The sequence below is a fragment of the Vanessa cardui genome, chromosome 18, assembly GCF_905220365.1.
Source record: "Vanessa cardui chromosome 18, ilVanCard2.1, whole genome shotgun sequence".
Classification (NCBI taxonomy): Eukaryota; Metazoa; Arthropoda; class Insecta; order Lepidoptera; family Nymphalidae; genus Vanessa; species Vanessa cardui.
Window position 1 is genome coordinate 4,163,969 of NC_061140.1, and position 23,416 is coordinate 4,187,384.

Consider the following 23,416-nt stretch of genomic DNA (forward strand, 5'->3'; position numbering starts at 1 on the left):
TACAATTTCACTAGACACGAAACAAATATAAAAGAATCAACTACGATCATTCTTATTTAAAATTTGTAAATCAGCAATTGTAATATAAGTTTTTGTATGCTTCATCAGATTTAATCGTCTTATAAGTAAGCTGGTAAGCACCCTAAGTCAACTTCGCAAAGCGCTGGCTGGAGAGATCGGCATGGACGCAGTGCTCGATAATGTCTCGAACAGCTTGTTCAATGGACAGCTGCCGTTTGTGTGGCGCGCCCTTGCACCCGACACGAGGAAGGGACTCGGAGGATGGATAGACCACTTCATGGCGCGCACCAAACAGTACTCTGACTGGGTTCGTGGATCAATCGTATTATTGAATTTATCCAAGGCACTCATGAAGTACTTAATGCAATACTCTTAAAAAAAGGATTATAACGAGTATTCCTCATTTTGCATAATAATTCTAGTTTAGTTTCCAATATATTTTTCGACAATACCTTCCCCGAAAGAAATATATCTTTGTATGCAAATGAAATCTATGACCAGGCGACCATGGAGGAGCCAGTGGTCATCTGGCTGTCGGGGCTGCACATCCCCGAGTCGTACCTGATCGCTCACATCCAGGCTGCGTGTCGCGCCAGCTCGCGCGCCCTCGATCGCTCCTCGCAGTACACGCGCGTCACCGTGCACACCACGCCTGACGATATCGAGGAACGCCCGCAAACTGTAAGTGGGCTTCAATTTTGTTCAGCTTTAAGAACATTAAGCAAGGTTATAAGTTTATAAGTTACTATTAATAAACTTTTTGATTTATTCACGATACGTACGTATAACATTCCAGGGCTGTTATGTTCGCGGGTTATACTTGGAGGGCGCCCGTTGGGACTTGGAAGACGGTTGCCTCAGAAGATCACATCCTAAGGTGCTGATCACTGAGTTGCCCATCATGTACATCATACCAATTGAGGCTCACAAGCTGAAATTGCAGGTAATTTAAATTTTTTTCCCACGAATTTTCGTCTTTTTTCATTACAATTTTTTTTTAACTTTTGTAAACAGTTTTAACTCTTAATATGATGAGTACAATACTTATTTAATAAAATACCTAATATATAATTAAGTTTATCTTACAACAACAACAACAACAACAGCCTGTAAATTCCCACTGCTGGGCCAAAGGCCTCCTCTCCCTTTTGAGGAGAAGGTTTGGAACATATTCCACCACGCTGTTCCAATGCGTGTTGGTGGATTACACATGTGGCAGAATTTCTATGAAATTTGTCACATGCAGGTTTTGCAGGTCCTCACTATGTTTTCCTTCACCGCTGAGCACGAGATGAATTATAAAGACAAATTAAGCACATGAATCAGCGGTGCTTGCCTGGGTTTGAACCCGCAATCATCGGTTAAGATGCACGCGTTCTAACCACTGGGCCATCTCGACTCTTCAAGATGTTATGTTATATAATTAAGTTTATCTTAATAATATATAATTAAGTAAACTGCTTGATGATGATTGATGATTTCAAAATTAATAATGTATTTCAATTTGCCAGAACACATTACGCACTCCAGTCTACACGACGTGTTCTCGCCGTGACGCCATGGGAGTGGGTCTCGTTTTCGAATCTGATCTCTGGACCACGGAGCATTGCAGCCATTGGATCTTACAAGGAGTCTGCCTCGTTATGAACACTGATTGATACGAAATTGTAATAAATAATGCCATTTCAGAAGAATATCTACGGAAACTATATAATGTAACCGAATAATAACGATAACTAAAGGGCTTATGAGATACCAAAAATGCCAATTTTTTATTTATTTATAAAATATGTAAGTACGCGACGTGATGGTAAGTAACTGTTTCTCAAAACACCAATCTGTCATGGTTATTTCAGGTATAGGCCTGAAGTGACTCACTCAGAATATGAGTGGGTGGGCACAATAGGGTCTGTGCTTCATGCAATGACATAAGTGGAAGAACCATATGTCCATCTAATTGCCAAATTCTTGGATATCATTGCCTAATTTCCTTTCTAATTATGCATTTTTTTGTATATTTCATTCAATTATATTCTAATAAACAAATATGTTACATCCATACTAAACAACAGAAAAAAGTGTGCCGCGCCGGGGACCGTTTATTTTAGTTTGACTTTTACATTTCGTTAAAAGTAAAAAGGATAGCTTCATAAAAACAATAAGTAAAAGGGATAACTAGATATTTTAATTAGGCAAAACGTATTACTACGTAATTATGACGTATTACTACGTAAAACAACTAAAGGAAAACGTCCCAATTAGGACGTTTTCTAGTCTTCACTTTTTGCGCGTTAATAACATATCTGTTTACTACAACATCATTGATTTCAATGTAATTGTTTACATGAACTATAAATATTATTTTGTTTTTATTAATATGTTTTGTTTTTCATCCAACCCACATTAGGTTGGATAGGAAATAAACTGAATTAAACATGGGTAACAAATTATTATTGTCATACCATTTTGTCATTTTATTCCTTATCTTTTTAATACATGTGTATCTTAATTATGTAAAATTATTTGCCACAGTTAAAAAGGATAAATTTTTGTCCTAATTACTTAATATATATAATTACATATTATTCTAATTTTAATAAGCAGTCTTAGTTAAGGTTTAGTTTAATTATTTAATGTTTATTATTCAAAATAATTAAGTTGCCAGAAGTTACGCTAGAGTGAGATATTATTTTTAATTTTTAGTTAATGAAAGAATAAAGACTGAATTTTACATTAAAATGTTGTCTTATTTGGCCTTTTGTATTGGATTAGAGTGAATATAATATAAATAAATAAGTAAAAGTAACGGTCTATACTGCCCTACTAAGCGCAAAAGCGGTATCTCAAAAAAATCCGAAAATTTGATTTTTATGCCATCGGATAGCTTAGAAAAATACGCGTCTATTGAACTAAGTCTTATAGCGGTATGTCACTAAAAAAGCATAAAAAAACGTTAAAAAAGTTTTGTCTATCTCAGTTTTACCTTATATTTCTAAGGATATTAGAGGCATATCAATAAAACGTAGGCAACCAGCCGTAAATTTAAATACCGCCAACTCTCTTAAAAAACAGGTGCGTTTTACGCACGTCATGTTCTAAGCCAATAAGCGGCATAATGTACTTATACTGAGTTACCGCCGAAACGCTTAGTATCAGTGCATAAACTTTATCCGCAAAACATGAGATACGGCTGCAGCTGCAAGTCAAATTGATCTTTATAAGTAGTGTATCATACGATCGCCTTTCTAATACAACTTGCAATGATTTATCCATAAGTTGGCTAATTTTCGTGTCATTACTTGTTTTTTGTTGATGTAAACAAGTGTCAATGTTATGATTGCTGTTTAAATTAGTGATAATTTTTTTATAAATAAAAAAAAACCGCCTTCAAAAATGAACTAAAAAGAAAAAAATAATCAGTTACATCCATATCCAATTTACGATTTTTTAATCATCTCTCAAAGTCGGTGCCAAGTGCCAACATTGCTAATATATATACATAATACATACATACAAAAACTAAATCTATTTATTGTATAGATGACACCATTAGACAAACCTTACTATCGATACAAATTAAATGATTTCAATAGGAAGGTGATTAAAAAATCGTAAATTGGATATGGATGTAACTGATTATTTTTTTCTTTTTAGTTCATTTTTGAAGGCGGTTTTTTTTTATTTATAAAAATTTATTTACTGCTTTTCAGTGTTGTTTTGTTATTTATAATTACAATTGGTAGTGTTTGTCATTCACTTTATTATACTCAGTACATTTCGGCTTTCGACTCTAAACATAACTCAACGCCGTTTCAATACGATGTGGACTGCAACTCAAATTAAGCGTTACCTAAATTACAATAGCTTAAGTTAACTGCTCATCGCCAATTAGACAATACCATTTTTCCCGATGCAATGCCGTTAATCATTGAGGAGTTCTCCTGGTAGTCCACCATCAGCTAGACTTCATCATAGGCATGTTTACTAACATCAATTACTTGACGACTATCTTAAAGAAATAGAACTAAACCCGTAAAATAGTTACTTACTAATAGGTTCTGATTATCAGTTGTGGGCTTCATCATCAGTTCCACTTCATCAAATGTCACTTTTCGTGAGCATATGACCAAGGCACTTTGAATAAAACAGAAATCACTATAGGTGTGCCTATAAAATTTGAGGAGTTCCCTCGATTTCTCCAGGATCCCATCATCAGATCCTGATCTCCTGACAATGGGACCACCTGTAAAACATGCCCTTTCAAACAAAAAAAGAATTGTCAAAATCGGCCCAGCCATCTTCGAGTAATTCGGTAACATACATAAAAAATAAAAACAATAAAAAAAAAGGCCCCGACGAATTGAGAACCTCCTCCTTTTTTTGAAGTCGGTTAAAAATACTGTAAATTAATGTATTTTGTGGTTTGACTGTGTTATGCAACAATCAGGTAAGTGTAAATAAACTAAAGAAAATTTGCAAGAAGACTGTTTAGGATGCATGAAGTGGGCAAAACATAACGAACGGGCCAACATGTCAAGAGATCAATACAAATTGGATAGTAAGTTAGATTTAACTGATACTGTTGTGTACTCTGCAGACTTAGAAAAAGTGATAATGCTGCCGAGGATTGATATGTTCAAAAGTGCTATTTTTACCCACAGAATAGTGGTGTATAACGAAAGTTTTGTGCCAACTGGTCAAGACCGAAAAGGCTTGGCTATTTTTCCAGTGCTATGGCACGAAGGATTGTTTGGACGGTCAAAAGCTGAAATTATAAGTGCATACTACCATTTCTTTATCTTTCATCGAGACAAAAAATGTATCATTCTATGGGTTGACAATTGCTCATCACAGAATAAAAATTGGACATTTTTTTTCCTTCTTAATTTACGTTGTAAATTCAAATGATATCGGCGCCGACACGATTGTGATAAAATATTTCGAGCCAGGGCACACCTTCATGTCAGCAGACTCCTTCCACCACAGGGTGGAGTTATCAATGAAGCGCATGAAAAATAAAATATACGATTTTGTAGACTTTTCCCAGGCAGTTTGTTCTGCAGGAAAAAACGTACAACCGAAAGAGATGACTTTACAAGATTTTTATGAGTGGGAAGATTACACTACTCAGTATAAACTGTCTCGAATTAGACCGCGTCCATATAATATTAATGAAATAGTCGAAGTAGAAGTGAATAGAGGTAGTTTTGATTTCACATACAAAACCGGATTCGATAAAGATCCTATCACTGCCAGTATAATAGGAAATAAAATTTTAAAAACTGGATTTTTGCCACCACCGACAAATAACTGCACCAGACGGTATTTCCAAAACCAAAAAAGATAATATATTGAAGTCTTTTGAAAATATTATCCCCCCAAATAGAATGTCCTTTTGGAGAGAACTCCCCGCTTTTGAATGATCAAAAAACATAGAACACGTTTCTTTTTTTAATGTGTTTTATTATAATTACAAATTAAAATAATAAAAGATTTCATATGTGAACATAGATTTGCTTTATTTTTTATATGAATATGTATTTTATTAAACTGAAAATTGATATAATTTTGTATACAAGCCTGTTAGGCAAAAAGCTATCCAAAAGGCGGCAACTCAAATTTTGAGTAAGTAATTACTAAACGGTTTAGCAGTATCTCATCGTTAAGGCATGTACATTTTACATATTTTAACTATTAGGATAGACAAAATACCTAATAATAAATATAGATTATATTTAATAACTAAAAATAACAATCTATCAATGAACGAAAAAACAAATTTTACATAAAGTCAATTATCTCTAAACTATCTTTCACTGAGATACCGCTTTTGCGCTTAGTAGGGCAGTATAAATAAACCACTGCCGAGCTAAAGTCTCTCCTCCTTTTGAGGTAATTTAGTTTTATTTTGCCATCCCGAAACTACTGAAATTGCATATGTATAATTTGTAATTTCAGTAGTTCAGGATGGCCACAATTATTTTATCGTTTTACAATGATGCTCCAATCTCTCTTTTGTTAGAATACCATGCTATCGTCTAATTGTTTTCTAATGATAGCTCAATCATATTTAAAATAAGAAATAGCGTTACATGCCAGTATTAAATGCTATGCCATATAAAATAATATTAATTACAGTTTTACAAATTATTGAACAATTAATTACAATAACAATTGTATATAATAAAGTAAATTCAATAGCCTGTGCTATATTCCTAATATACGATAATAATGAGATATAAATTATGATATAGAATCAAATGTCATAACACAGTGTTGAATGCTTGTGTTACTCTTGTAAAAAATTATAAATTAGTATAATGTTACATAAAGAAAACTAACAAATAAAACGCTCCCAGATGCATACATTTCATTTATTAAAAGTTAGCAACATATTGTTCCATTTCTATGGTTTATGTTGATTTACATTTAGGTTTTGCTTGTGGTAAACATAAGTTATAAAATGACATGCTCAGAAATTCTTTTATTGGTTGCCATTTTACCCAGCCTTTGTTTTGCAAGAAATCTTTTGATGGCTCCTTACCAACATAATGTGGATCCTATAAAGTAACAACACTATTTAATGTTTAAAATATAAATACTTGGAATTCATTACTACAAAAAATACAATATTTTAATTAGTGTATTGGACAGACCCACTTAGGTTGAATCAAAAAATCATTAAACTATTTAAATTCATAACAATTTTAAAGATTTAGAAGAACACTACAAATGATAGGTTTGCTACTTATTATAACAAATTATATTTATTAATATATTTCTGTAATCTTACCACAACTAACAGGCTAGAATTAACACCATCAATGTGCACGCCCATAATGCCCTTTGAAGAACAGTCAACGTCACCTCCCATCATTATGGGACTACCAAATTTTTCAAAATGGTTCTTCAAATTGTCCAATATATCTTCTAAGTTATCACCCTTATTGACATGAAGTATTTTGCATGGTACATCATACATTTTATCTATTACAAGACAAACCTTCAATAAAAAAATATATTAATTAGTCATTTATATATTAAAGTGATTTCACTTGAAGGTAGAGCTTTGTGCAAACCCGTCTGGGTAGGTACCACCCACTCAGTTATTCTACCGCCAAATAACAGTACTCAGTATTGTTGTGTTCCGGTTTGAAGGGGGAGTGAGCCAGTGTAACTACAAACACAAGGGACATAACGTCTTAGCTCCCAAGGTTGGTAGCACATTGACGATGTAAGGAATAGTTAATATTTTTTTACAGCGTTAATATCTAGGGGTGATGGTGACCACTTACCATCAGGTGGCCCATATGCTCGTCCGCCAACCTTTACCATAAAAAAAATAAAAAAAATTTAAATATCCCAAATATTGTTTCAAATTACCTCAAAACTACCAATCCATTGTCTGGAATTTAAAAAAGAATGTGGTTTATCTTGCATTTCAACTAAAATTTTCTGAATATCTCTAATACTCGGCACTTCGATAGAATTATTGTAATTAAGTTTCATCCAGGAACATATCGTTTGTAACGTTCTGTACCCGCATCCCCAACCCTGGAAAATATTTTAAATTAAAATAGTAATATCTTAGTCATTTAAAACATCAATGGTTTAACACGGTTTATAAATACTTCATATATAATTAATTATAAATACTTACCCTGTCATCAAAACCATCACATAAATAATGATAATATTCATAATTTCCGCTAACAAAATAACAATTTTTGGCAAAACTTAAATTGATATCTTCGTGAACATCTGTTGCAAGTTGAGGTGACATTTTATCTTTTTCATTATAACTTCTCTGTATAGTTGTCAAACAACTGACATCATTCAGCCAACCAAATCATAATTTTCTAAAAAATACAAACTAATATTTTAAATCTAAACACCTTTAACAGAAGTTTTTTGTGTAACTTCTAGTTCATCTATTGTTCTTTTTTTCTACAATACTTAGCCAATGACCTAGCAATGATTTCACAAAAAAAATATTAACTGTATTATGAATGCTTATTAATTTTTTTGCAAAGGGCCATTATTGATACTTTACATACAAATTATTGCTACCTTTCTATAAAAAATATATAAGTAATTGACAAAAATATAGGTTTTTTTTAAATATTTTTCTAACAAAATCTTATAAAATCTGCATTACATTGTTACAATTTTATTCATGTTTGCCTGTTTCCCCATAGTAATCACCTATTCAAGAATCTATATTCTTTGTACAGTAGCTTTTTGAAAATCGAGACTACATACAAGTAATTCTTTAATAAAAATTATCGAATTTTTTTATTTACATTTCGATACTCGTAATCCAAAAACACGTGATGGGTATATAATATTTATAACTTTGTCTGTGGTATTTATTTTTTTCTAGTAGACTTCGCGATAAAAGGCTGGGAATCCCTGCCTGTTCTAAGAAATTGAAAGCAATTGAATATTTATTGTAACAATGCATCAGTTATAAAAAATTGAGCAATCTTAATGATAAGCATATACTAAGTAGATGTTAAGTTTTTGTTAACGAATTCTCAATGAAATATATAAATGCATTCGCATGATGTCATTAAAAGCAATTTAAATAGAAGAGGAAAATCTTAATAAAATTCAGTTCTAATTAGGATTTTCCTATACTGAATTTATCGGAAATGTTTATTATAATTGCAAACAATGCTAATATAAGCATCACGGGATTCGTAAGAGTTATACTTATATATAATTAAAAATGACCGGCAAGAAAATAAGTAGGATAGCTCCATTTAACCGACTTCAAAAACGGAGGACATTTTTACTTGATGATCCCATTTAAATTTCTTGAAGACAACTGACACTGCAATAAACGACAACAATTCGACCATAATTTGTGGAATATTATTATAACTACTCGTGCAATAGTATTAATACGTATATCCTATAGTTTGAAACTTATCAAAGTATTCGAGAAATAATTTTAGGCCGGCTCATTTTAATTTTATGTCATTCCATATAAAAGCTTGACAAGGATGTTAGTTATGACATGTCTGACTGCTGTAAACGGAAGCGTTTGCCGTTTGGCATCCAGTGTACCGAAGTTGCAAATTTAATATTTCGAAACTATTTTAGGTACAATAACAGTTTGCTCATAATATTTTCTATACTTACTTCTATCAATAAATATTGACATGGACAATCAATTAGGTATTTCTTTCATATAAAATTAGGAGTAAACAAAAATAAATTAGTCCAGGTGAAATTTTAGTTAAAAACTAAAATTGTTTTACCATACAAAATTCAGTTGTTTATTTTAATCCAGATTGATTTTAAGTCTCGTGAGAAATTCATAAAATATCTGAGAGCGTCCAATAATTTTACGTCATTTTATTCTAATGTATTATTTTGAACAATATTTTTTGTGTTGTTTCTCAAAAAACAATTTATTTTTGGAATCACAGAAACACTTGATTGGTTCCTATAAACCAATGACTTTTATGTATGTATGCATAATGTATGTTATGTAAAAATCGTCAATAAATTTATTATAAGGTCAATATCTATGCGCGGTGGTGTCCACGTATCATCAGGAGCCTCATTTACTCGTCCACTGACCTATATCGTGAAATGCTTTTTCACGATATAGGTCAGTACTACTACTCTACATCACGTCTATGTCTGCCTCCTAATCTCGTTATTTTTCAATCGATCTACTAAATCTATTACATGTAAGAGTACGCCCGATAACTGTGCAAAAGAAAGGTCTACGCTGAATAATTTTGTTATAATAATTACGTATATAGATAATAAGAGGACACAACGGGTTTTAAAAACCAGTAAAAAAATAACTTTAAGTTTGTGATAGCTATACTATTTAATATACTACATACAATGATGTTCTAGTAAACAGATATGTCATTAACGCGCAAAAAGTGAAGGGTAGAAAACGTCCTAATTGGGACGTTTGCCTTTAGTTGTTTTACGTAGTAATACGTTATAATACATCATAATTACGTAGTAATACGTTTTGCGTAATTAAAACATCTAGTTATCCCTTTTACTTATTGTTTTTATCAAGCTATCCTTTTTACTTTTAACGATATATAAAAATAAACTAACTATATTATACATATAAACCTTCCTCTTTAATCAATCTATGTATTAAAAAAACTTCTTTAAAATCCGTTGTGTATTTTTAAAGATCTAAGCGTAGAGACAGACAGCGATAAGCGACTCTGTTTTATACTATATAATGTTACAGATAGCTACCTATGCATAATGACGTTGGATAAGAAGCTAACAGGTTTAAAAAGACAGATAAAAAGTAATGTCAAAATTTATGTCATTTGTAATAAATGGTGTCTGACCAAAGCCGGTCCAATTAGTCTGTTATGTTATTTTAAAATGCTTCAAAGATATATAACATTGAACACATATACAAATATTTAAAGCATTAGTTTTAAAATAAATCCCACTCGTATGATTACCTGACCTTCACCCCAACGCCTTGACCATTGATTATATTGCCTCACAATATCTCGGCTGTTATCGTCTGTGCGTTTTTTTACGACTGTCAATTAACGATACTATTACCTAACCGTTTCATATAATAGTTTGCTCATTCAGAGTTAGAAAGCTTAACGTCTATTTAAATATATATTTAAAGACATTTGTCATCAGTCATAGTAAAATTATAAAAAGGTATGTTGTGATATAAGTTTTGGAAGATTCCGGATTTCCAAAATAATTCATTCGATTAACATGAACTTTCATATAATATCATAATTTCAGGAACGATATAAGCTATTATATATGTACCTTTTATATGACATTGTTCTCGGAGATAAATTGTCAGCACGAACGCTGCTAACAATGTAGGTATAACAAGGTACATAAAAACATTGTATGTAAAAATTAAGGTTCTCCTTAATTTCTACAAAAAAATCCATGTCATAATCTTATATAGAAAAATCATAGTACACGTACAATTTCAGTAGGTTGATAAATTGAACCAAAGTTATAATAAATAAGCGTTATTATAACTTTGGTTCAATTTACAATATGCATTCTATCCAGATTGCTCAATTATATTTAGAAGGTTTATTTAAAAGAAAAGTTGTGCTTTCGCTTTTAAACAGGGATGCTAGTTACAAAATTTTATTGCGTTTAGCAAAGAAAAAGGCGTAGGCAAAACGCAAGGCTTTAAAATTATAATATGCCATTGTTAATAAAAAACTATTTATTTTAATCATTTTAGTAATATAAAATACGCAAACTGCATGGAAGTAAATACCCATATAATTCTAAATGAAAAAAGGCTTTTGTAACGCATTAAATGCTAATCAAATATTACAACAGATAATGAAACCACATTAAAAATACAATTAAGATATTGTCACGATTTAAATGCATGACTTTATTCGCAAACATCTTTATATTTACTAATTAACTAAGGTATGAACCTACCTATTTACATAAAACCTCTTTTAAATCTATTTTACATGATAGACATATAGTATTCGTCAGAAATATAAATTATTTATGTTAAAAAAAAGTAGGTACAGATAAAACAACGTCCAAAAATAATTAGTTATTTACAAATATATTTTAAGCATAGACAGGGTCACGTTACAGTTTAATTATAAGTAAAGATTGACCAAACAACTTAAGTTTGTCGAATTCGTACAGGAAAAATCTGTATTTGTCTGCCAATACGTTGTAGGTAATTGCTGGCCAAATATTGACTCAGGGCGCAGGTTATCTCCTGCTTTATAAGCCAGCCGCCAAAAAATATCAATGTTATTTCACGTCCACTTCTTGACGTAATTCGTTGTTCTTATTTGTGATTCCGAAATATATCGAGATGAAATCCTTTGTGGTACGTATTATTATTCAATTTTTTTTTTCATATGAAACAAAAACTTAATTTATAGCTTCCTATAACTTAATGTCATTTATTTCTTATTTATTTACTATAGTTCATTATAGTATTTTTTTAATTTTTTCTTTTTTAGTTATTTTAATTCATATTAAAATGTAACAACACAAAAGTTGATATTTAAATACTGGTTATTATAATAAGGTCTTTTCATTATTTATTTAATGACATTAAAGAATATTAAAATAATATAAGTATTTATGTTAGACTTGGTCTTAACGGGAGTCTTCTCAATACGCATAATTTTATAATTATAATACAAATACTTCTAGAATTTACAAATATGAAGAATGTGAAGTTTGACTGCCTTTCAATACCCCGTTTAATCTTTTAAACTGATTGCAATGACATTTTAAATTTAAATAGATACGCTACCTAAATAAATACATTGGCAAATAAAATTCGGGGAACCATTGGCCTATTTATACTTATATTGTATACTTTATTTTTTATTTGATAGTAAATAGGTCTTACATGAACAAATTTATTTCATAATAGATTTTATATATATCTATTTGATAATATGTTTGATCTATACGTTAACATTAAATACACATATATTTACTTTATTTTTATTATATTATTAATTTCATTAATTTACATAACTAACGTAACAAAACTAACCTACGTATAACTAGCGTTACGTTTAATTAATAACACATAAAATGTACGGAATACTTATATATTATTTTAAGACTCACAGATAAAAATAGCATTGCACCTATTGTACATGCTTAATAATACATTAATTACATCAGTGTAAAGATGCTTAAAGCGGAAACGTTTTTGACGAGGTTGGGTTTTTTAATCTTGAATTATTTCTAACAAAGACTGCAATATTTATTCTTAGTGTACTGACCATTGTAATGCTTACATACAAAATTATTTTAAAAATGATGACACACAACAGGATATAATAGATTTCGAATGACGCAACACTAATCGCTGATCATGAAAAAAACACATTATTTTGAATTATATGCACCACCTTCGAAAATAAATATGTATATCAAATTAAATTAACAATGAAATAAAATATTTTTATACACTGATTTTACTTATGTATTGTTATTTTCAATAAAGGTATACAAACATGTAAAAAAATTAATACGTCTCATTAAAAACTAAATATTATGCTAGTATATGAAGGGCAGACTTGCCTATAAACGTAATTATATACGCATACTAATTCCACGTTTTTATTAAGTACCTACATCTGCATATATTTATATCTACATTTTGAATAATAGACCTTGTAATTTTTATTTTAATGGATGTGAAGTGAATTCCGTTTCAAATATAAAACAATAACAAATATATTGAAAACAGTTATTAGGGTGACAATAAGAACGCGTCACGTCAATGATATCTTAATCCTTAGATGCGTGTATTTTACACGTGGCCCAACTAGGAACGTTTATTAATGCTAGACTTAACGAAAAATAATTGTACTTATTTTTATCACCTAATTACCAAACAGCTTAGATTCTGATACGATAAAATATGATTCATACAGCTTAACATTATAATTTGTTAATTGTAATATTCAATATAGAACTAGTATCAGAATTTTAAATAAATAATTCCACTTGAAAGTAGCTCTTCGTTTGCCTCTGTTAAATATATTAATATTTATTAATCAATGTGTGTCATTTTATGAATCATAAAATAATTTATAAGTCACATAATGAATAATTTAACGTGTTTTTTGTTTTTGTTTTTATGGAATAGGTTGGCGGACGAGCATATGGGCCACCTGATGGTAAGTGGTCACCATCACCCATAGACAATGACGCTGTAAGAAATATTAACTATTCCTTACATCGTCAATGTGCCACCAACCTTGGAAACTAAGATGTTATGTCCCTTGTGCCTGTAGTTACACTGGCTCACTCACCCTTCAAACCGGAACACAACAATACTGAGTACTGTTATTTGGCGGTAGAATAACTGGTGAGTGGGTGGTACCTACCCAGACGGGCTTGCACTGAGCCCTACCACCAAGAAAATAATCAAAAAAATCAGATTAATAACTGTTTCCGAATTTTTATATGCACAATTCAGTATAATTAAACACAAAATCGTAATCAATAATATTTATAATGATAACGTCCAGAATGCGGGCCACTGACAATACAATCTTATCAACGTGAAAACCCGATAAAAAGTTTGTTGATACAGAAATATATTCAGTAACAAATCACAACGGATGTTTGGTAAGTGACATTTTCGTGAAAATGAAACAATATCTCGTGTTCCAGATTGTTCTTCTCGCCTTTGTGGCCATGGCTGCAGCACAGGGTGGTATGTATTAAATTTATAATTATTGATGTCGTCTGTGTGGGCAAAGGGCATTGACATCATCCCTTTTTACCTTCATTTTTCATTTTTCATTGAGATTTGTGACATTCGAAATAAAAAAAAATTAGATTAGAAATACTTTTAAATTTATATTTTACAACAAATTAAAACTTGTCGCATTATGTTTGTCTTGGTGTGGCTTTTTTATATTGTGAGTCTGTGACGTGCTATTTCCACGTACGCTTGTATGAACAAAATAAAAGTATAAAATAATCATACATTATGAAAAAAGTTAAAATACAGTATCTACATTATGCTAAAATAATCCAGACGATTGAATTTAAATAAATGATACTCCAATACAACGTTTATATTATTCGAGAATTTGCATAATCTTATTTGAGTAAGAGTGTTCAATTAAATGGGATACATTTTTTTCAGTGCATATCGTCGACAACAATCCTTCCCACGGTATGCTTAGAAATGTTATTTTGTTACATTACATTGAACAATAAAATAAAAGCTAATTTAATTTAAATATTCAACCATTAAATGGGTTAATTTTAATTTCAGTGCATGTAGTTGACAACAATCCAAGTCACGGTATGCTTAGAAATGTTATTTTGTTACATTACATTGAACAATAAAATAAAAGCTAATTGAATTTAAATATTCAACCATTAAATGGGTTAATTTTAATTTCAGTGCATGTAGTTGACAACAATCCAAGTCACGGTATGTTAAAAATATAAAACCCTTACCTAAATACTAATTAAATATGTAATAAACATATCATATCTATTAAATCGGTCTATATCAATTTCAGTTCAGGTTGTTGACAACAATCCCAGCCATGGTACGTTTTGATTACAAAATATCTGCAAATATTATATTAATTAAATAAACACATATATAACCTTAGAATAAATTATTTTCAATATTGACATAAAATCGTTTTTTAGCAATTCTAATCACTGCACGCTTAATAATATATTTTAAAAATGGAAATTGATAAACAATTGGTGATTTAAATTTAAGGCACCGTACGCGTTAAATTCGTTTTAATAAAATGAGTCAATTTGAAGTTTAAGGATATTTATTTAATGGGTATATTTCAATTTCAGTTCAAGTAGTCGACCACAATCCTAGTCACGGTACGCGTTAAATTCATTTTTATGAAATAATTCAATCTAAAGTTTGAAAATGTTTATTTAATGGGTATATTTCAATTTCAGTTCAAGTAGTCGACCACAATCCGAGTCAGGGTACGCGTTTAATTCATTTTAATAAAATGAGTCAATTTAAAGTTTAAGGATATTTATTTAATGGGTATATTTCAATTTCAGTTCAAGTAGTCGACCACAATCCTAGTCACGGTACGCGTTAAATTCATTTTAATGGAATAATTCAATTTAACGTTTATAAATAAATGTTTATTTAATGGGTATATTTCAATTTCAGTTCAAGTAGTCGATCACAATCCAAGTCACGGTACGCTTACACTCGTAATTAATGAATTTATAAAATATTTAATGGTTGAGTTTAGATTAAATGAATTGAATTCGAATTTCAGTTAGCGTAGTCGACCACAACCCGAGCTACGGTATGATCGAATAATATAATTGCAAGGTTTTTAAAAAATAACAATGTCTCATTTTCTAAATAATATAAATATGATAACATACTTTGGTATACGTAAACTCTGCGCTCGATCTTGTCTTCCTATTTGTTTGTTATTTTTGTTTTATTCTTAGATGCATGTACGGTGTGGGTCTGTACGGCGTGGTAGAATTATATTATTTTATATGTATATATCATAATTTTGTGTTAAATTTATTTGAAAATATAACCTTCAACTAATGTTAATACTGAACTCGTTTCTCTATTTCTTTTCTTTCTTATAAATTGTTAATAATGCTTTGCTATACTATTAACATTTAAATGTTTACAGTTCAAGTTGTGGAAGAAGCCGACAACCATAACAGTAAGTCCACATGTACTTTTAAATATGTGTGTTATTTCAATCGTAACAATTTTCTTTTTTTTCATTCGAGGTTTTTTTCGTATACTAATTTGTTTTTAATTCCCTTTTACAGGTTTCAACAGGCCAGTGCGTAAGTATATTTTCTATATTTAAAAAATAAACTGAATAAAAACTTTTTCAATACAAATACGCCTTGCTTATTAAATAATGTACTTAGGAAGTTGTTTTTTTTTTCTTATGACCATAATATCACATATTAATTATTGTCAATTATTCTTACTAATTAATATAAGTTATATATTATTTGATAGTACGCTAAAAGGCTATGTGCAAGTAGGTTCTATACCGGATAGGGCATTATGACAAATACGGGTATACCATACCGACTTAGTGATACTTAGTAATACATTAATATGTTTTTTTTTTTTGTTTTAGTTGCTCCCGACTCTGGTTTCTACGTACCAAACAACCGTGAGAACATAATTATTTTACTTACTACTATTATTAAAATATTTTACTTCTACGACTAGAACATTTTTTTATTAATTCTTTACTAAGTTACTATTGATATATATTAAGGAGTCATCATTTTTGTAGTATAATCAATTTGAATATAAATTATAGTCGAATAAAATCATTATCATATCGGCATTAAAATTATATTTTAATATCTTTAATTAGTCAATATCAGTCAAAATACTAAATATATATTTTGTTTTTCAGCAAACAATGGCTACGAACAAATAAGTAAGTATGAGATATTTAAATCCCACTATAGATAATATTTCAAAGATATATACATCGCTATGATAAAATATGCTAAAGCCTTTTCCAATCGAAGAAGAATTAAAGATAAACAAGCCATATTTTTATACATTTCATGCGATTTTCTTATAGATTTTCTAAACCACTAGCAGGTCTTGATGAATATATCTTTGTTTATAACACAACAAAAAATCACTCATAATTCGTTATTATTCGAACGATTACAGCTATATAATAAAATAATAATATCAAACATTATTCAAGCTCAGTGATTTCGTGTCAATGCGTAGCCAAATGATGTTTATTTGCCTTTTATTCTCTTATAAGTGGGATAGACTATACAATATACATACCTATATTACAAATATAATGAACTCAAGACTGTGTGGTTTTTAACAATAAGTTTAATAACATTAGCATTTAAGATTTTGATCAGACAACAGATGATAATAACTGTTCAATGCAATAGTTTATTCTAAATGAAATCGAAGGTAATGTATTGGCGATTCCGTGACATTTAACGGCTAAATAATAGAATTACAATTGCGTGTATTAATTAAAATGACACATCGCAATACGACTGAATAATTATTTATAGTACGACACAACTTAGATGTAGCATCGGCAAAATTCGTAAAACCCATCACATCCGAATTGAGTAGTACGCTATCCCAAAAGCTAAAGTTTTAGTTAGTATTTTTGTTAATTAATTGTTGAAAGATAACTCTTGATATTAATTAATAACGTTCTTCTTTATTCAAATTAAGCAAAGTATATATAAAGAGATACAGTAATGAAAATTAAAGTTATCACAATGTTCCCGGTTATAGCATATTCTGCCGAGCGCGAGTTTAAATTCCCGCCAATGTTTTTTTTTTTTTTATAATGTTGCCCACTTCAAAATCCGTTGTGACAACATAATATACTCGTCAGTTTCACACTTCGATTTCACGAGAATCAATAAAGAAGAATTTTCACTAACAGACAAGAGAGATTCATGAGGAAGATTTAGGTATATAATTTATTAAGGTTTTTATGTAAATAAGTTAAAATAAACACTTCGGAAAAAAATCCATGAAAATATAAATAAAAACCCGTGCGAAACCGGCATGGACCGCTAGTAATTACATAAACCTGCGAATACTTATATTGCGAATTAAGTGTAAAAATTAACTTTTTTATAAATTACGTACCACTCACTCCGCTTCAGTTTTAATGTGTGATCTACTCACACATTCACTCTTATACAAATATTGATTGATTTAATATTTTCAACAGACGCCGAGCCTGCATTCGTTGACCAAGGAACTTTCCAGAACAGGCCTTACCCATACAAGCCTTGTAAGTACCAATACGTGCCCTCATACTTGTTTATACCTAGGGTAGGGTTAATTGTGAAATATTCTTTTTTTATGTCTTGAGTACAAGTTATATTTTTTACTTCATTCTTGCCTGCTGATTAGTGAGCAAGAGACAGGTGTTAGATATGTTTTTTTTTTTTAAAGCCATGCTTAGAAAAACGAGACACTTAAAAGTTTATGTACGAACATCTCCTAACTAACATTTTTTGCGAAATTGAGTTTCTTATTTCTGTAGACATAAGTTTCAATTTCGCGTGCACTGGCAAAACAAAGAAGTAATTGGTTTTAAAATAAAACTACCAATTGATTAAAGAAATACAAACACACAGACAATAATTGATTAAATAAAATATTTTTTTCGCCGCCTGTAAAATTACATCTAAGTTAGATAGGAGATATTCGTATATCATGGTTGATATCATTTTTAAATCAAGCTTGGTTCGTACCCAAATTACATTTAATACGTTTGAGTAAATTTCCCGTGAAAGAGCAACAGTCAGAGAGTTACTTTTGCATTTATAATATTAGTATAGATTGAATGATCTTCCAAACAATGATAAATACATTTAAAAAAAAAAACATTTGCGTTTAAAAATAGTATAAATACTATTTGTTTTTCAGACCACGACCCAGCTCTGCGCGGAGGAAGATAAACGACAAAACGTATGCACAAAAAGATTCCAATATGTCCATATGTATTTTTATACAATTAAATAAATATAAGATTTGTTAAAAACCAATATATAATTACAACATTTTGTTTCACTAGTATTTGATTAAACTAACTGTTCTAATAAAAAATAAGTAAATAACATATATACATTTTTATTTACCCTGTTTCCTCACAGATTAAAGCTATAATTTTCATTTGATACATTCCAGTAGACTTTTATACTAACTAATACTATTAGTAAAGTATTGGCAGCTTTCTAACCACAATATAATAAATTAAATTTCATTTTGATTTTATACTACTAGATTAACTACTACTATACTACTACAATACAATACTACTAGGACGACTACAATTAGGAAATAATGTTATACATATTTGTCAAAATATAAGTAATATGTAATTGAAAAAAAATATATCCGTTTGTTTTCAGATATAATAAAAAACAATTAACAAACAAAGAACGAGTAAATTCTGCAAACTATCATAATTAACAGTGTGTTCTCGTTAAGATGTTTTTAGTAAAAAATTAAAATTCGACCACTTATTTCATTATCTCCTACAGAATCAGGTAGGCGATTCCGTAAACCACAACTAGATTTTTTAATGGAAACTCATTTTGGTATTCTACCTACTCGATTGGAATCTGTGAATTAGACGTACTTATTTTCAGTGAGATTTCAAAAGTAAAAAATAAAACTTACCTCAACTTAATACATCTAATTAAAAGTTGGTAAAATGAGGTGGAAAACTTGTAAAAAGATATCAATGTCATCGTGTCCAGGAAGACATGAAATAAAACTATTGTTATAATAATGTATGATAATTAATCTATAAGCTGAGGTGGACCAAGGATTCTAATCTGATCACGTTTCACTGAATTTTCAAGTGCTTATAATTATAATAAAATTAATCACGTTTTTGACAAAGGAAACATAATTATATCTATTAATTAAAATAAAACATGATGCGTGAACGTCCCAACTAACCAAAGTGCGATAAAAAGGGCAAGCTTCAACAAACAACAACAGCCTGTAAATTTCTCATTGCCGGGCTAAGGCCTCCTCATGGACAAGAAAGTTTGGAACATATTCCACCACGCTATTCCAATGCGGGTTGAAGGAATACACATGTGGTATAATTTCTATGAATTTAAACATATGCAGTTTTCCTCACGATGTTTTTCTTCACCGCCGAGCACGAGATGAATTATAAACACAAATTAAGCACATGCATATTCAGTGGCGCTAGCCTGACTTTGAACCCGCAATCATCGGTTAAGATGCACGCGTACTGAGCTTCTCCTTAAGTGGGAAGGGACATCCGTGGGACATTAACGGTCTGTCAATTAATGTATTTTTTAAACAAATGACTCATCACGTAGCACATAATTATGGATTGTTAAAATGAAATATTATTATTAAGCATACAAAGTCGAACCTGTCTAAATAAACATGCGCAAACAAAAAACGAGTATAAATTGTCTCGCTGATTAAACTTATGGGATAATTGCAATACGCAGACACTCGAATAATTAAAAATGAGGGCAGCAATTCTTTATATGGTAAGTTTTTTTTTAATTTCATATTATATTATTTACTATTTGATGCCTGTGGCTTCGTTCGTCATTTAGGGGTCGGTTACGTGTTAGGCAAAAAAAGAGCCTAAGTCCTGTCTTAGAGTTTGAGTTTGCTTCATACCAAATCTCATTAAATTCGATTCAGCGGTTTGGTAGTGCATGAGCGATAGACAGAGACGGCTACTTTCACATTTATAATATTAGTATAGATGAAGAGGCATTAGTTACTACCATTTCTTAAAATGTGAAGCTAAGACGTATACTAAGACTACTTGGTGGTAGGGCTTTGTGCAAGACCATCTGGGTACGTACCGTACTCAGGAACAACCGAAACACAACAATACTGAGTGTATTGTTGTGTTTCGGTTTGAAGACTGAGTGCAACATAACATCTTAGTTATCAAGGTTGATGGCGCGTGTGCGATGAAAGAAGTGTTTAATATTTCTTAGAGCCATTGTCTATGAGCGGTGGTGACCATTTACAATCCGTTCCCTATCTGGCTACCTATATCAGAAGAAGAAAAGATTTACTAATTTCTTATAAACACTGAACGCTCATTGGTCGCATACTATGCCATCAGCTGCCATCGACCAATGGCAAATTGAAGTCTAACATGTTAATCTGATCTAGAGCAGCGTTTCAGAAATCAGAGTTTAACAACTTAAAGTTTATCCGCCTTGATGTACAAACAATCACAATATGCTAGTTTTGTATCTCCTAAATAGTTTTTACATTAGTCCGAAAACATAAACTAATAAACAATAAATCTTCTTTACGGATTTATTCAGCCGATTGTGGCAAAAAAAACACAATGCTTTAGTTTATGGTTCATAGGATTCAACTCCAGAGTCGAGCCAATAATGATGGGTTTGTGAATAATCCTTTCGCAGTTTCAGTCATCAAAGTTTAAAGTTTACCGTGCCTCGTAAAACACATTGATTATATATCCATTATTATTATGACCCTGATGGTGACAGTCGCCACCTTTCACCATTCCTAACATATCTAATGCGTTACTAACCTGGGGATTTAAAAAGTTATGTCCTTTTTTAAATAGGTATATACTGAAAGTCTGATCAGTTGTTTCAACCTTAGCGTGGATCTATACATTAACGACCTATAGGCACGACCCTCTGCCTTAAGTTCATATCGGCATGCATTAGTATGCATACGCTTTCTTACATATTGTTTTAGTGTGCGTAGTTTTCTTTTTTTTATTTATTTATTTTATGGAATAGGTTGGTGTACGAGCATATGAGCCACCTGATGGTAAGTGGTCATCATCACCCATAGACAATGACGCTGTAAGAAATATTAACTATTCCTTACATCGTCAATGCGCCACCAACCTTGGGAACTAAGATGCTATATCCCTTGTGCCTGTAGTAGTTACACTGGCTCACTCATCCTTCAAACCGGAACACAACAATACTGCGTATTGTTGTTTAGCGGTAGAATATCTGATGAGTGGGTGGTACCTACCCAAGCGGGCTTGCACAAGTGCGTAAGACAAATAGGAGTAAAAACTGCAAAACAGAACAAATTACATTATATATGTTAAGATTATTTCATTACATCGATAATGATTTTACGATGATGGGCGCGCCTTTTGAATCAATACATATTGCTATTTAGCGGTAGAATATATGATGAGTAGATGGGACAAGTTCATCTGGTTAGGTACCAACCTAATCAAATAAATTTGTACAAAAACCGACCACTAAGTAAGAGATGAGTTAAATATCTTATATTCATTCTTACATTAGTTTGACCAACCAAAAGTCTTCAAGCTATTATATATGAAGAACTCTGACTTTCTATTCAAAACTATCGGTAAAGTGTTAAATAAAATAATGGATCTGATTTTTCTATTTCTTTTATAGGTGGCGTGTATCCTGTTCATGATCGCGATGTCGGCTCCGTATGGAGCAGACTCCACACGAAACGATTAAGAAGAAACGTCTTAATGATGAACTTATTATAATTGTCATGTCATTTGCTGATAACAATCGCTATTATTCTTTGTTAATTACAAATAAAAAACATTTCAATCCTTTTCATTGTTATTTCTTAAATTAAAATACATTACTTTGTCCAGAGTCTAGGTGGCCCAGTGGTTAGAACATTCACGTGTTAATATAAACCGATGATTATATGGTTTTAAACCTATCAAGCACTATTGAGTTACTATATTTTTAATCTATGTTTATAATTCAACTGTTAGCATGAAATGTCCTCGTGCTAGATGAAAACAAAAAAAAAAGTCTTCCTCATAGGAAGTCAACAAAACAAAAATGAAATCTGGAGATAATGCTTGTAGTATACATATATATGCTTGTAATATAGGCGTTATAATTTATTTTTGTATTAAACACGTGGTGTAAAAATATTTATGAAATTATTAAAAAAAACTCTAGTTTGCAGTAGAGAAACGCAGTGGATGCAGTCCTAAAGCAATAGGCTATATCTATACATATGTGTATTACTTTATATCATTACATAATATAAAACAAAGACGCTTAGCTGTCTGTCCATATGTATGCTTAGATCTTTAATATTACACAACGGATTTTCAAGTGGTTTTTTTTACATAGATTGTGTATAGTAGAGAGTGACTGAAAAACTGTCAACATTGTACGATTGTTTGCAGTATTATATATTTAGTATCAGCATTGCAACCGCGCAAAGCCGGGTGGGTTCCTAGTCTATATATATAATATATGTATGTATAATAATATAGGATTACTTAATTTCTTATGCATATTTTATAAATATGCATGCACTGCGCTCCTTCTTTACATAAACTTTAATAGCGCC

The 23,416-nt window shown here is 30.7% G+C and overlaps 3 protein-coding genes and 1 long non-coding RNA gene across 17 annotated transcripts in view; 3 read left to right on the plus strand and 1 right to left on the minus strand.

Annotated features, from left to right (window-relative positions):
- Positions 1–2,106, plus strand: part of LOC124537545 (dynein axonemal heavy chain 10) — a 65,612-nt gene extending 63,506 nt beyond the window's left edge. Inside the window, exons 87-90 of the mRNA XM_047114419.1 lie at positions 109–328; positions 523–702; positions 818–964; positions 1,533–2,106. Of these exons, the coding sequence (XP_046970375.1) occupies positions 109–328; positions 523–702; positions 818–964; positions 1,533–1,679 (694 nt within the window). The 3' untranslated portion in view covers positions 1,680–2,106. The remainder of the gene's footprint in view (positions 1–108; positions 329–522; positions 703–817; positions 965–1,532) is intronic.
- A 4,282-nt stretch (positions 2,107–6,388) lies between these two features.
- LOC124537359 (probable Ufm1-specific protease 1) lies at positions 6,389–7,821 on the minus strand. Its single transcript, XM_047114187.1, has 4 exons — positions 7,682–7,821; positions 7,405–7,575; positions 6,815–7,024; positions 6,389–6,581 (listed from the first exon to the last, which is right to left on the minus strand). Exons 1-4 carry the CDS (start codon positions 7,802–7,804, stop codon positions 6,435–6,437), a joined length of 651 nt encoding a protein of 216 aa, XP_046970143.1. The 5' UTR covers positions 7,805–7,821; the 3' UTR covers positions 6,389–6,434.
- A 3,917-nt stretch (positions 7,822–11,738) lies between these two features.
- Positions 11,739–19,160, plus strand: LOC124537306. 14 transcript variants are annotated; one of them, XM_047114103.1, is made up of 11 exons: positions 11,767–11,875; positions 14,197–14,239; positions 14,678–14,707; positions 14,810–14,839; positions 15,063–15,092; positions 16,188–16,220; positions 16,333–16,350; positions 16,656–16,691; positions 16,944–16,967; positions 18,264–18,326; positions 18,968–19,160. In XM_047114103.1, exons 1-11 carry the CDS (start codon positions 11,861–11,863, stop codon positions 18,997–18,999), a joined length of 354 nt encoding a protein of 117 aa, XP_046970059.1. In that variant the 5' UTR covers positions 11,767–11,860; the 3' UTR covers positions 19,000–19,160. The 14 variants fall into 14 exon arrangements, with proteins under 14 accessions (XP_046970062.1, XP_046970067.1, XP_046970061.1 ...); XM_047114104.1 differs by lacking the exon at positions 14,810–14,839 and adding an exon at positions 14,942–14,971; XM_047114107.1 differs by lacking the exon at positions 15,063–15,092.
- A 1,168-nt stretch (positions 19,161–20,328) lies between these two features.
- On the plus strand, positions 20,329–22,655 carry LOC124537604. Its single transcript, XR_006966932.1, has 2 exons — positions 20,329–20,583; positions 22,483–22,655. It is a non-coding gene; the product is annotated as an uncharacterized LOC124537604 (long non-coding RNA).
- The last annotated feature ends 761 nt before the right edge of the window (positions 22,656–23,416 follow it).

Bases quoted from the DNA above. Each gene is read 5' to 3' on its own strand.
- LOC124537359 (XM_047114187.1), bottom strand. From the start codon at position 7,804: ATGTCACCTCAACTTGCAACAGATGTTCACGAAGATATCAATTTAAGT. The intron at 7,576-7,681 runs GTAAGTATTTAT...AATATTTTCCAG, and splicing joins GTGATGGTTTTGATGACAGG to GGTTGGGGATGCGGGTACAG. The intron at 6,582-6,814 runs GTAAGATTACAG...GTTACTTTATAG, and splicing joins ATTCTAGCCTGTTAGTTGTG to GATCCACATTATGTTGGTAA.
- LOC124537306 (XM_047114106.1), top strand. The intron at 14,240-14,677 runs GTATGTATTAAA...CATTTTTTTCAG, and splicing joins CATGGCTGCAGCACAGGGTG to TGCATATCGTCGACAACAAT. The intron at 15,502-15,582 runs GTACGCGTTTAA...TTTCAATTTCAG, and splicing joins CGACCACAATCCGAGTCAGG to TTCAAGTAGTCGACCACAAT.